The sequence below is a fragment of the Melanotaenia boesemani genome, chromosome 9 (assembly GCF_017639745.1).
Source record: "Melanotaenia boesemani isolate fMelBoe1 chromosome 9, fMelBoe1.pri, whole genome shotgun sequence".
Taxonomy (NCBI): Eukaryota; Metazoa; Chordata; class Actinopteri; order Atheriniformes; family Melanotaeniidae; genus Melanotaenia; species Melanotaenia boesemani.
Genome location: NC_055690.1, coordinates 27,848,019 through 27,862,338, shown reverse-complemented (window position 1 = coordinate 27,862,338; position 14,320 = coordinate 27,848,019). Strand labels below are relative to the sequence as shown.

Below are 14,320 nucleotides of genomic sequence, written 5' to 3'. Positions count from 1 at the left end.
CATTAAAAACTGGTTAATCAGTCCAAATAAAAGTTTCAGAAACGGCGAACAATATCTCCCGCACGGGAAATTTTACGCACCACCGAACAACCAATTTTATCTTAATTGGATGTTTTGGCTGCTTTAGTTTTTGTTTGTTTTTTCTTTATTTTGTGCGCCTGGGAGGTTTCCTAATGTTTGGCTGACCCTGCGCAGCCTGCAAGCAGCTTCAACACCGTCACAATAGAAAATCATTATTACAGAGGGTGAAAAAGAAATTAAATCAGCCGCCACCTCTTCACACCTCCTTCCTCCCTTCCTGCCGCCCCTCTTCTCTTCCTCTCCTCCGCCGGGGACCCAACAAAAGGCGCATATGGAGCAGAATACTAATGATGCCGATCGAGGCTTCGCTGAGAGGATGAGACGCATAGTGGTGGCCTTGAAACACGGGCATGATGAGATTGTGGGCGCTGGGAACGCAGTTAGTGGATTAGATGAGCGATTCCCTTGAAGAACACGGGTTCTAATTTAATTTAGACAAATGCATGACGGTCATGTGTTTCCAATGAGTCTTGCGCACTCATGATCCCGCAGGAGCTGTCAGCGCTCTGACAGGAAACAGCCAGTGGAGTGAGAAGAGTTCCCCCCGCAGGACCACTGCGTATTTTTCACGTTTTCATTTTCGTTTTGAACGCATCTCCGGATCAATGTTTATGAGCCGCTCTGTCCACCCATGCATACGTGTAATCACACAGAAAATTCCTCTCAGGATTTTTTCCCTGACATGACTCAAATTGAACTTTCAGGTCGAGTCCTAATATCGGGTCACCATCTGCGCTCGAGCCAAATCCACCCCAGTTTATCTTCCGTGTTGGCTCGACTCTGCATATTGTATAGTTCATGGTGTGACACGGAAACAAGTGACCCAGTGTACGTGTAGCTGCTTCAAATGTGCCCCCCTTATGGGCTAAGGGGCCTATTTCTCCTGGATACAGTGTGTGTGTGTGTGTGTGTGTGTGTGTGTGTGTGTGTGTGTGTGTGTGTGTGTGTGTTGTACTGAAGGTGTTGACAGCTGCAGGACGCCAGACAGCAGCTGAGAAAGCATGAAACTCTGAGCTGCCCCTTACTAGCCCTGCTGGGTATGTTTGGAGGGGGTGGAAGAGACAGTATGAATTGTGTATGAATGTGTGACACACATGCATCCCTCAGCAGATCACTCTTTGATTTTTGAGGTCAGATAATCAAACCTGTGCACTATGCATCTTAGCATAAATGCAACCATTCTGCAAAACTGTATCTTGTGTTAGGACAAGCAGAGCATCTTTACTGACTTGTATGAATCACCAGCTGCTGTATTTGTTCTGGCACACAAACTAAAACCTCAGACTTTACTTGTGTTCCTTGGCTTCTCCTCGCAGATTCCAGCGAATGAACCTCAGCTGAAAATCTATTAATCATATGTCCGTAGAAATGAACTCAGAGTTGGTTCCTCTTCTGTGGGTCACATGAGAGCAGCCTGCTTCACATCTATTTAAGGATTCTTTTCAGCTTACCCTGCTTCCTACAAGCCACTGTAGGGCCGAGTCAAGAGTGTACTTATGGCTGCCATTCAGTGGGGTTATGTAAACACTGTGCAAGAAAGCTCGTCTGTCCAGCTGGAGTCAAAGGATCTGCAAAGAAATATTTACTTTGTGAAAATCAGGCATTTGAAATGTGTCCGTTTTCTTAAAGAAATAAGAGATCAGTTAAGTTTAAGCAGTGAAACGGGGGGCAGGGTGTCTTGTGTGTGTGTGTGTGTGTGTGTGTGTGTGTGTGTATCCGGCCTCCCACAGACTTCTTCTCTGTGTGGATCCAGTCACAACATTGCTTTAATTATGTAGGGTCGAGCATGTGTGGCTGCATGCCTTGTCTACCCCGTTTCATAGATTTCTATATTCTGGCAGGCTTCTTTTCAAACCGTTCCAGCTGTTAATCAGTTCAAGGTTTATTCTTCGATTCTCTTCAGAGCAGCCTTTTCTTTCTGTCCCACACAAACCCTTTTGTGTGACAGATTTCCAGTGTGTATTTATGATGATACTGACAACACATCTTCTCTTGTGTCTCTTGGCTTTAAAGACTTCTATTCTTCGTATATGCTTTAAGCCTAGCAGTGATATAACAAATGTAAATCAGGTTGTTTTTGCTTGTTACATAGTTCTGATTGCACCTGAATTCACTTGCAGTTATATTACATGTAAAATGCTGGGAGGCCTTGACATTTTGCTCACCCACTGTGTAACAGCTTCATGGCTTAGTGAGTCTGGCTTCACCTTGTCCACCGTCTCCCCCATCCCCCACCAGCATGGGGCCCAGGATGCAGTAAAACAGCAGTGGTACAGTGTGCACCCAGTCAGGGAACCAAAGTGAGACTCACAACAGTAGAGTGCAACCTGCAAAATAAACTAAATGCTTAAGTGTGGACCAGCTGGTTTGCTCATCCACAGAGATTTGTCCATTTTCTGCAAGGTTTAATAATCAGAATGCTCTGAGTATTCATGTACGCCTACATGTGGCAAGCTATCGATTGTATGAAACAGCATTAATGATTAGCTGATTTCCAATACCCTTCCCTCCTCCAGGCTATTTCTTTACCCAAGGCCCCACCAGGAACTGAAACAAAGCTCCCCACCCGAAACATTTTTAAGACATTAATTCTGCTGCTTTGTTTACTGTAAGACAATGAGCAGGCTTATGGAGACAAAAGAAAAAACACTGTTTGGGGTAAAGAGGTCACAGCAGAAGCCAAGCTTGGATTATTTACCCATCAACAGCAGTTATTTGCATTATAACTACATTTAGGACAAAGTGGGACAAATAGTTAAGAGTTTAAAGCACAAAGAACACAAAGAACTGCTGGATGAAACATGCACTAACACAAAATAAAATATTAGATAAAATGGAATTCATGTGCAATGCGCTGCCTGTGATTGTCCGAAAGAAAAAAGGGGAAAATGGGTCTCCTCTGCTATGATTAATGAGCTTTTACATGATTTCCCATCAACTGCATTGCTTACCACAGGGACTGTGTGCATTCCTAAAGGCAGTGTTTGATTTGGCACAGAGACACAAAGATAGTGTTCGGGAAAGTGCAGGAGACCGTTGCAGCGGTTGTCTGACAGGCGCTCCATCACAAGGCTTGCACTGTGGAAAAAGTCTCACCTTTCTTTTAGAACATGCTCAATCTTCTGGTAATGAATTCTCCTTAATGAGACTTGCTGAAGTGCATGTGCTGTGAAGGTACTACCCATGTTCTAAAGACCTAGAGTCACATAATGAGGATATGTCCTGTTTATGGTGAAAATTAAAAAGTCTGCATAACACCAGTCTTTTCATTTTGCTGTGTTTTAAGGTTAGTGTAAAGGTTAATTCAGAGAGGAAGTATTAAGTTTAAATGAAATGCATTATCCCCTGAAGTCATGGACCGACAGCTGCATGTGTGTTTACCCACTCAGACAAAGTTGCATGCAAGCATCTGATGATGTTAGCATATGTGTCAAATGAGATGAAAACTGTCAAGCTGGCTGGGCTAACATGTTCAGCATCACTGCCAATGTCAGAATGTGAGTTTGTGTGTGTACAGTGTTAAATCCTGTTAAAACTATTTTTAAAAATATCATAAATCTATCATTTCTAAATCAGGTTTTGTATCATATTTTCTCTCTGCTTATCTGTATGAGTGAGCATATCTGTCTGTATATCTGGATAGCTGTTAACTGCGTGTGTGTGTAAGCGCCTTGAGCCACATGAAAGAGCTTTGCCCGTCCCCTCACAAAGCTTTGAACTATTCATTTTCCAGCTGACTGCTCCCCATGTGAGCCTGCCTGCATCTTGGAGCCAAGTGACAGATATGCTGTATGTGGATATGCTTAAATGATGCCCAATGTTGAGCTGGGATGGGTCGCATTTGGATTTTAGTGACTAGTTTACAATAAACCTACATCTAAGTTCTGATTGAATATATTTTGACATTTTGCATTGAATCATTTTGGCTATTTTTAACCAAGCTGTGCATATGAAATTCTGCACAGTTAGAAATCACATCTGTTCTCCCAAATTATTTCAGTTCAGTCAGTTTAGTAATGCAGCTCATATGAGATTCATTCTTTTTTCATTTTACATGTATCAACATCTGCCTCGAAATGAGCAATTTTATTCATAGTATCCTTTTATTGTGTATATTGATAATTGCTGCCACTTAATGTGTACTCAAAGGTTATTTATCAACAGCACAAACACAGAGAACAGAAAAATAATCTGAGTGTATTTGCTTTTCAGAGTGCACTTCAGAGTTCTCCATGGGGCCTAATGCAGGCGCTGGAACAGCAGGTGGGAGAGCTGAGGGTTGACATCGGCGATGGCTGCTGTGATGGAGCTCAAGGAGACACTGGCGACAGTCGACCGAGTTCTGGTACTCCCACTGTTTAAAAGCTTTCCTTTCATAAAAAAACGCTGTCAGGCGTGTAATGAAGAATTTTCCAAATGCAAATGCACTTTGTATTCTCCTTTCATTCAGTAATTGAGTTTGCTATATTTTTGTATAATGTTGCTATATCTAACAAAAGTTGCTTTCTTGATGCATTTGAAATTAGGGTATTAAGTTTTTTTTTTTTTTATTTCTCCTCATCTTGTTTGTTCATGCTCTAGTTGCTTCTAATTTGGTCCCTGTGGCTTATTTGCAAAATGCCCGCATCAAACAGGATATTTTTAGAGAACTGGGACAAACTGAGGTACAATGAATGAATCATCTGGCTCTCTAATTTCAATTTGTCCCAGGTTTTTATGAATCAAGTGAGGGTCAGTCGCCAAAAGGAAAACCTTCCACTGCTGAGCCTGCAGAGACTGTTTCTTCATGGGCTTACAATAACATCAGGCCCAAATCTGTAGGTAAGAAAGATTAGCTTTGAAACAACACTTGCCTAAGTGAATCAATGCAACTTTCACTGAAAAATTTATTTTTACCATTAAACAGATAATTCCTCTCTCTCATCACAAACCAAGAATAGATGGAGCTTGTAGGGCAAGGTCTATTTTTGTTTGCATTTTTTAGCCCATGGAAAAGACAATTCAGAAATTTGGCCTAAAATGTAACAAACTGCCCATAAGACATCAAATAAATCTGATGGTAAATGTCCAGTGTGTAGGATTTAGTGACATCTGGTGGTGAAGTTTAAGAGTGCAACTAGCTGAAAAACCCATGGATCACTCACCCCTTCAGCACTTTAAGTTGTTCAAACACAGAAAATTGTAAAATTGTTTTTCTTCAGCATCATGCTTCACTCTATTCATAATCTCGCCACTGTATTTTGGTTAACTACATTGTTGTTTTCTGTAATTAGGAGACTCCCTTGTGCTGAATGGAGATTTTGATGTACCAGCCCCACGCCCCATCATACCCCGCTCTTTCTCTGCTCCTCAACCACCACTGGAGGGCATCATGGAAGAGGGCTCAGCTGTGGATTCCTGGCAGTGGAACTCCAATGGAGCCAGTCACAGCTGGCAGCAGCACCCTGCAGAGGATCAGGTCACCGAGGAGGACTACCAGCAGGCTTTAAGGGTAGAGGGTTATATCCTGAGTCTCATCCAGCGCCATGCCCTCTCACATCGGCCATGTCAGCCTCGCACCACCCTGAGCCCTGACCCCTCATACTCTTCTGCTTCTGGACATAGCTCCCAGCACAGGATAACTCCTTCTCTAACCACAGAACAACGCCTTCCTGACCTCCATCTTCAGCCCCATGTTGACCTATCGGCAAACCCTAAGAGCCAGGGATGGGGTTGTGACCTGCCAGAGGGGGAGGCCTTTGGAGGTGAGGCCCCGTCTTTTGAGGAGGGCTGTTATTTGGCTCTGCCCTACCCCCAGTCCAGGCCACACTCCCTGGCTGGGAGGCTACCATCACCTTTGCCCTCAATGGACCCAAACAGTGGTGTTGGGGCTCTTGACCTTTGTGGTGAACCCCCATCCCCCCAGCATTATCTTTATCCACAACCTCCTATTCCTCAAATGCACAATTTAGTAAGTGCTCAGTACATCCCCGGACAAGTCTGCCATGCCCCTGTGAGATCACCCAGACATTTCAAATCAGAGCAGTCAAAGCCCAACCGAGCCACCACCTCGCCTGACCACCCCAACTCCAAGTCCAGAGCATCTAAAAAAAGTCACAATGATCGGCAAAGATCCAAGAAAGCAAGCAGTAAAACCAGTCGATCCCAGTCAGAAAACAGTCTTCTGGGTCAGAGGGTACTCCCCGAAAGAAGGTACAGCACCACAGAGAGGCGTCAAGGCAGAGCCAATCCTGCTCAGAACCAGAGTCAGGTATGTGGACCTCAGGTGAGCAACAATAGCCACAATGGGGGCCGACGCTGGTGCTCCAACCTTGAGCTCAGCCAGGATGAGGGTGAAACACAGGCAACGCAGGTAAATAAACGGCCACCTCGAAAAGCTCGCCAAGGCCACTCTTGCTCTCACACCCAACAGCAGAACGTACAGCGCTGGCACCAGGACCGTCAGGGAAGAGCACCCATCTGTCAGGGGGAGGAAGGCTATGCTGGTGCTGCCCCTGCAGAGTCCGAGTCCAGCATGAGTGAGGTGTACTCCCCAGCCTCCAGCTCACTGTCCAGCGACTCAGATGAGAGCGGGGGGCTAGTGTGGCCCCAGCAGCTGCCACCTCGTCTCGCTTCCACCTCTTCTTCCTCTCCTTCATCACAAGCCACTGCCAATGTTTCGACTCAGCCAAAAGCCTTTGTCAAGATCAAAGCCTCCCACGCACTCAAGAAGAAGATACTAAGATTCCGCTCAGGGTCTCTCAAAGTAATGACCACTGTATGAGCAAACAGTCAAAACTATTACTTTTTACTTTTCTGTATTACAAAACTGCATGCAGAGCAGCATTAAGCTGTTACTTTTGGTCACAAACCATTTGCCAAATAATATTATCCTTTCTTTATATTCAGCCTACCTCTACCTACAGTATGTTTTTGATAAGATGCCTCATCATCAATGAGTGTCCTTTATCTATGGTGTCTGATTCAGTTTATCTTGCAGCTGTTAACTGCCAGACAGCAGACTAATGGGGATTATCCCACTCTGATGGTTGATAACTGATATCAAGTTACACTGTGCTGACATGAGCTGCATTGCAACTAAGTAGCCAGATATGCTTCAGATTTTTATAGATGTATTTTGCTTTTTAAGTTAATTAATCAGAGCATTTTGATTAATTAATCACTACAGTGTAGAGACAGCCATGCAAGAGTCTTTGCCACTGATAATTATTATAATTTAAACAATTTATGACTGTTTTTAAGCCAGCAGTGCTTTAGAGATCAAATTAAAGTGTCTTATCTCCAAGATGGCAGGTGAATTTACTCTCCCTTTCAGAGAGTCAAAGCTTCTTTAATAAATTTGTAACGATTTTCCTTTTAGGAAATTAAGACCTCACATTTAGTATAATTAGCTGCACTGCACAGACTCAGAACCATGCCCACTTGTGTTACCAGCTGATTGATATTACGCTGTAAATAACAAGTATGTGGTATGGTCTCTATTTTCCTGTCATACTGTATAGCACTGTTCATTTCAGGAAAACCCTTTGGACCTCATTTGGAATTATTAGGCTGTTATTGTCAAACTTAAACCTCTACACTAAATAAAAGGGGTATGGATTTGTGATGCACTCAGATAACATCCTTGAAGAAAAACTATTCTTTTGTGCTGCAGAAAACAAGTTTCCATTTGATAGGCACTGTTTCAAATTCCATAGGCTGATTGGGAAGCAGGGAAGTGCACTACTGCTTCTCTGTAACCAGCTAATGGGGACCAGTGAGGATCACTTAGGAGGTCAATGGGAGTGATGAGTTCAGTAGAAGCTATGTAAGCAGACCAGTATGCATCCATGCATGTGTGTACAGTATGTTCAATTTGTGTTCAATGAGGTACACACAAACAAACTGTAGATATGTTTGATTTTATATATAACATCACGTGGCCTTGTTTGGAATGAATGTAGCTTGTAAATAACAATTTTGTGTCATTTTTTTGTAACTCAAATACATTTTTTCTATTTTGCTCACCCTTTAAAGGAGACGTGTATGCCTTAGACAGGAGGCAACATGAGATGCGTGCAGTACAGAAGGTCTTTGCAAACACTAGGAAGCACTAACCCTAACATGTAGCATACAAAAAAATGACAGGGACTAACTCAGCTAAAAGATTACCAAGCTTTGGAATTCAAATGAAACCCAATTCAAACCCCAAGCATTTCTATGGGAAATGCACTGTACACCTAGAGCTTTTGCTAATTTCTCCACTTCAAGCAAACCACACAAACAATTTGAAAGCTGAGACTGTTTCTTTCAAAGATGTTTGTCTCATCACTGTGTGACAAAAACTCTGAGAGCTAGCAGCCGAAGAGTAGCAAAGAAAAAAGAATCCCAAAATCATAAAGCATGTCTTACTTTTGCTGTTTTGTGGTCAAAAGTTTCATGCCACCTCAGAAAAAAAAAAAAAAAACTGCTAATGTGTTCTATGATTTTGCCTTTATCTGAAATTAATTATGAAGGTTTCTGGTAGTTTCTCTGAAGATCAAGGGGGTTTTATAGAGAGGTATTCCCTCTTCCTATGATATACTGTCTTGGGGTTCGCTTCTTCCTGGATTTTGTGTGTGTGGGCTATTCCTCGAGTGTCTGACCATTGATAGAGGTATTGAAAATAAATATCAGCTGATGTGTTCCTGAGATATTTTACCTGCGTAACACCTCTATTAAAACATCTGTCAAACTGCCCAGGTTATTTTTTTTTAGCCTGTATTTTTGCAGGACTACTCCACAGACATTACTGTAGCAATTCATAGATTAATGGAGCTGATTTTTAATGAAAGCAATGTGGTTTTATTTTAGAAGGAGATTACCATTTTTACACACACTGTAGGGTATATTTTGGCACTTCTGCAGTAATATCACATGCCTGCTTTTTTAAGACCAAGATTATTTACACAGTCCTTGTGATGATATACTTAATTTATTTCAAATATGTCATTTCAGACAGGAGGCAGAAAAATAGACCTTATGAAGAAGAGTTTAAAGGTTAAGATGAGAACTGCTACTTCAGTGGACTTCTTTTGCCCAAATTTGGTAAATTCATTAATGAATTAGAAAAAAAAATTAATTTGCCACTAGGAAATATTGAAGAATACCAAGATCCAAATCTGGATATGAAAACATTTAAACAACAAAGCATTATTAACTCAGTTCTTTCTCAACTTAGTTGTACTGTTGGATACTGATGAGAATTTGTTGTTAATGGCAAAACAAGAACAAAAGAACTTCAACTTCCCACATCTGAGGTGAAGTGAATGCAGCTTGATTTGAACTTAAAGTAGGTTGGATGACTACGCTCTGAGTTTCATTTGTGACTTTGGAATCTGCTGATCTGAACAGCATTTTCAGACATTAAGTACAAAATAAATGCCAAGGTTGTAGACACCAAAATATATCCTCTCAAGCACATAGTTTTTCTCACACAGTTTGTCTCTTTTTAGAAGCAGGATTCAACTATGAAATTACTTCACTGACATGTTGAAATATGATGTATTTATTGTACAAATTAAACATTTTTATTATTTCCTGTAAAATCTCTCAGATCTGTTTATTGGCCTTACAGTGCGACCATTCTTAAAAAAGGTAGTTAAAAAACATTCTTAAAAAACATTACAGACTATTGGTCAAACTTAAATATATATCATGGCATCTTCCCACATTCATTACTTACATGCAAACAATTTTCCAGTTATACATTTTTAAGTACAAAAGTTAAAATAAATCAGTAAAAATGTCTATTTTTAAACAAAAATCTGAAGATAAACCCAAGTTCAAAACACTTTGACATATCATACCAAGTTCTTACAGAGCACAGCCAGATAAAGAAAGTTAAATAAAAGATAAAATTTTAAATTTTAAAAATTTAAAAACTGGCCTTAAATATTTGAAAATACACTTTTCTGATAACTATTAAGACTATTCCAGTTAGATTAAAAACAAAACTTTCTCACCCATTTACTACCATTTTAACAGCTGCATTGCACATTTTATATTGTTTAAATATTAAAATGAATGACTAGTCAAGTGCACTGATTTACATGTATGTAAATTAACAAGATGCAGTCAAAAAAGTAAACTACTCACCTACATTTGAATATTAGTTCCTCTCTTTTCATATGCCCTAAATAATACCTCTCAAAAGTCAAAATCTCAAAACTGAAAACAAGAGAACATTTTGATCATCGAAGATTTGTCTCCCTCTTGTGGTTCATGAGGAGAACTACATCACATAGGTGATAGAACTGTTTTGTGTCATCACTGAGGGGAAGTTACCGTTATAGGGAAATCACGATTGCATTAGAACAAAACACACAAACATTTTTGTTAAATGACAATATAAGTTATATATATTATATATATATATATATATATATATATATATATATATATATATATATATATAATTATATATAATATATATAGTGTTTAAAAAAACAGAAGCATAAATTCTAGCCTGCTTCCATGAGATCTGAATGTTTGGAGCTTTGCAGATTGAGCAATAGTTCCTGATTTGCAATATAGTCCTAGGATTGTCACATAAACCAACCCAGGTCATTCTGCAGAAATATTCCAGTTTTATGTTCTGTGCCACGTTAGTTCAGTGCAAAATTTAAACCAATGTTTTCTAACAAATTTCTGCAGCAAGAAAAAAAATTGTATAAAAAAAAAAAGTCAGTACACCATCAGATTTTGGTCATCTCCTTTGTATTGCTTGTGCTTTTGGTGTCGTTAGTGATGGTTGCCCTGCTGGTTGGGTCCTCGCTGATGAAGTGGAATATGTTGCGCACGGAGCGACTCATGCTGTCTTTGAAGCCACGGCCCAGACACACATAGAGCAGAGGGTTGAGACAGCTGTTGAAATACGCCAGACAGAGTGCTAACACATGCGCATGGTAAACCTTTGGTTTGTGAGGCGAGCTTCGAGGGGTCTTCAAATCGATGAAATCCATGATGTGCAGAGGGAGCCAGCACAAGAAAAAGCTCAGCACCACAGCGATGATGATCCTCAGGGTTCGTTTGGAGCGTGTCCGACCACGTGACAGTCCTCTCTGGGTTCTTCTGTACACCACAAGGTGACAGTAGACAATAACCAGGAAAGGGAGGATAAATCCCATCAGCAAGCGAAAGAAGAGGACAGGCCAGACGCTCTTTGATGTGTACCCCATGACGCACTCTCTCTTCTCACCTGACGAGATTTCATGGGCAAAGAAAAACTGTGGGATACTGCCTATCAGAGCCATACACCACACACACACACATGCAAAGACAGCTTGTCTGGGTTGCCTCTTGTTCTGACACCAAACGGGTTTGATGACCAGCATCAAGCGATCCACACTGATCAAAACCAACTGCAGGATACTGCAGTACATCACCAGGTAGAACAGCCCTTTGACCAACTTGCATGCCAGGGGGCCAAAGTGCCAGTGGTCATCATGGGCCAGGGGGACCATGAGCAGAGGGATGGAAAGGCAGCACAGCAGATCAGCCAGTGCAAGGTTGAGGAACCAGATGGAGGTGACAGAGCGGCGCATGCAAAACCCTGTTACACACACCACCAGGGCATTACCAGGAATTCCTAGCAGGGCCACAAGGCCATAGAAGACAAGAGCAGCTATTTGGATGGGTTGAATCTCAGGAATTAATGTCTCAGGAAAAATATAGTCACCATAATCAGACGTGGTAGAATCATTGGGATGCATGGCTCATTAAAGCTGTAGAATAAAGAAAAAAAGCATAGCTATTAATGTTTAAATAATAAATAAATAAATAAATAAATAAATAAATAAATAAATAAATAAATAAAAATAATAATAAAATAAATAAATAAGGGACATTATAAATAAACAAATACCCTGTGAGACACATGTTTAATTTAAAACCATGTAAACTATTTCCATTACACAATACTTCTTTTTATATTAAAATAATAAATAAACCAAATAAATATAATGAACTTTAAAAATGTATATAGGCCTAATGTCATTTTTAAAATTAGATTTAGGTAATATTTCAACTTACGGTTGAGTGACCTGTTGATGTTACACTCTCACTGTTACAGGAAGGTTTGGAGCTGTTGCTGTGCTTTAAGTATTTGATAAATCCCCACCCCACAGCACAGGAAACATGACCTCTCTCTCTCTCTCTCTCTCACACACACACACACAAGATTGCACAGCTATCCTTATTTGGGCATTGCTTTTACTTCCATACAGGAAGTCTTACCCAAACCCTAACCTTAATCATTACCAGTGTATACCAAACTCAATCATAAATTCACACCTTACCCCAAGCCCTAACCAGGACCACAGAAATGATACTCTATCGCATTAGGACCAGATTTTGGTCCCCATGAGGACAGTTCAGCCCAATAAAGTTAGTCTGTTTATGAAAACAGGTCCTAATGAGGTGTGGGGGAGAAACAAGAGCACACAGAGCAAAGTGGAAACAGAGTGCATGTTATTACTGCCACCATGCAGCAAGGAGGGAAGGTCATAGCAGCACCGGCACCCATGTAAAATCCACTGTGGCCGATGAAAAAAAAAACTAGGTTGAAACAGTTAAAACAGAAAAATTTGTTACTTAAATCAGGTACAAATCAGGACAATAGTGATCAGAACATCATCGAGTTTTACCTTTTGCTGAGCAAGGCTTTCACACCCAGAGGGGGAGGACCAGCTCAAGACTCCTCGATCTACATGAAGTCAAAAGCTTAGCAAAACAATTTTAGTAAACTTTCAAACAAGATATAGTACAATTAACTTAATACCTTAGCTTACAAAAGTTTTCAGCCCAAAGCCGACTGGCCAACAAGAACAATAGTAGACGATTAAAAATCATAACATAAAAACCTCAGTCTATAAATACCAAGATCCATACACTATCCTAATGAGGTAAACAAAGAAAAATTCCAAGTTAAGGCACAAAACTTAAATATACCTCCCAAAAAAAGATAGCTATATCAGTCTGTGCATACAAATTTTTTGTGCACCCATGAAATTCTCCCAGGTGTCGAAATCAGCTGTCAAACCGGTGGGTGTGGCTTCATGACAGGGGTGCATTTTAGGTCCTACACTTTAGTTCTTTATTTGATCCATGCATGAAGCTGTTCTTTTACTTCTGCTATGACAATGCTCTAGATCACTGACTTTGATACTCATATAAATATCCTGAACACAGTCTTGTAAGAAGCTCATCTTTTACTCTTGGTCTCTTCACATCCACTAAAAATATCATAACAGGCGTTGACGGTCAGCTTTAAAGCTGAAGTACTAATGGTACTACACACTGGTTAAGAAGAAAAGTATACGCTAGTGAGAATGTTGATAATAAATCCTTTGCATGAAAGAAATGTGTAAAGTAGTTATGTAGCAAAATAGTAGTAATTAAACAATAGTTTGCACAGTTTAAATGAAATATCTTGACCTTTATAAGTGCTATGCATTGCACAATTCGTGAGCCTCATATGACCTTTGTGGCTCGTGTGGCAGCCAATTATTCATAAAAATCCAGGCAATAGATTATTTTTAAGAAGAAGAAAAGCGAAACTACATTTTCTAAATGTAAGATGGCAGTATTCTTATAGCTTGATCAAAGGTGCCAGATCTTTGGAGCAAAGTGCTAATTGTGCTTTTAGACAGGTGAAAAAATGGTAGTATGATAGCAGTGGGAAAAATGTGGGTAAAATTATTAGAAATTAAAAGAAGTATATGTAATCTAGACATTTAATAAAATTGATACATGCAACATTTAATATTTTCATGCAATAACTGCCACTAACTTAGCAACACTGCTTAGTTGCAGCATTTGGCAATGATCTGCTCGCTTCTAGCTTGCATACAATGCCAGTGTGGCAATTTATAATATTCTCCAAATATCGATGTATGATTAAACAAAAAATAAGTCAGATGCAGAGTCATAAAGTGCTACAAAAACCAAGGAAAGTGATGCCACTGAGCCTGCAGCAACCAGTAATAGATTTAAAAGAGTGGAGACTAGCAGCAAACAGCTTGTGTTACAAAGACAAAAAGAAATGTATGAGCTATACAAGAGGAAAACAGGAAAGTTCAAGAAAAATAATTGGACAAAATTTTATTTGTCCTCCACAGATCCAACTCTTTATGTTTACATCGCAAACAAAAGATGCATCTGTTTTAAGAGAAGTAACATAGAGCACCATTTTTAAAACGATGCATCCAAACGTCACAGA

The 14,320-nt window shown here is 40.2% G+C and overlaps 2 protein-coding genes across 3 annotated transcripts in view; one reads left to right on the top strand and one right to left on the bottom strand.

The window, feature by feature from the left end:
* Positions 1 to 8,564, top strand: part of LOC121646408 (dapper 1-like) — a 9,770-nt gene extending 1,206 nt beyond the window's left edge. The window contains exons 2-4 of one of the 2 annotated variants that reach the window (XM_041995348.1): positions 4,294 to 4,426; positions 4,792 to 4,902; positions 5,355 to 8,564. In XM_041995348.1, coding sequence (XP_041851282.1) covers positions 4,294 to 4,426; positions 4,792 to 4,902; positions 5,355 to 6,844 — 1,734 coding nt within the window. In that variant the 3' untranslated portion in view covers positions 6,845 to 8,564. The remainder of the gene's footprint in view (positions 1 to 4,293; positions 4,427 to 4,791; positions 4,903 to 5,354) is intronic. The other variant, XM_041995350.1, reaches the window with a different exon arrangement.
* Positions 8,565 to 10,502: 1,938 nt separating this feature from the next.
* Positions 10,503 to 12,531, bottom strand: LOC121646409 (C5a anaphylatoxin chemotactic receptor 1). Its single transcript, XM_041995351.1, has 2 exons — positions 12,133 to 12,531; positions 10,503 to 11,825 (listed from the first exon to the last, which is right to left on the bottom strand). The coding sequence occupies exon 2, from the start codon at positions 11,811 to 11,813 to the stop codon at positions 10,797 to 10,799; it is 1,017 nt and encodes a 338-aa protein (XP_041851285.1). The 5' UTR covers positions 11,814 to 11,825; positions 12,133 to 12,531; the 3' UTR covers positions 10,503 to 10,796.
* Between the last annotated feature and the right edge of the window lie 1,789 nt (positions 12,532 to 14,320).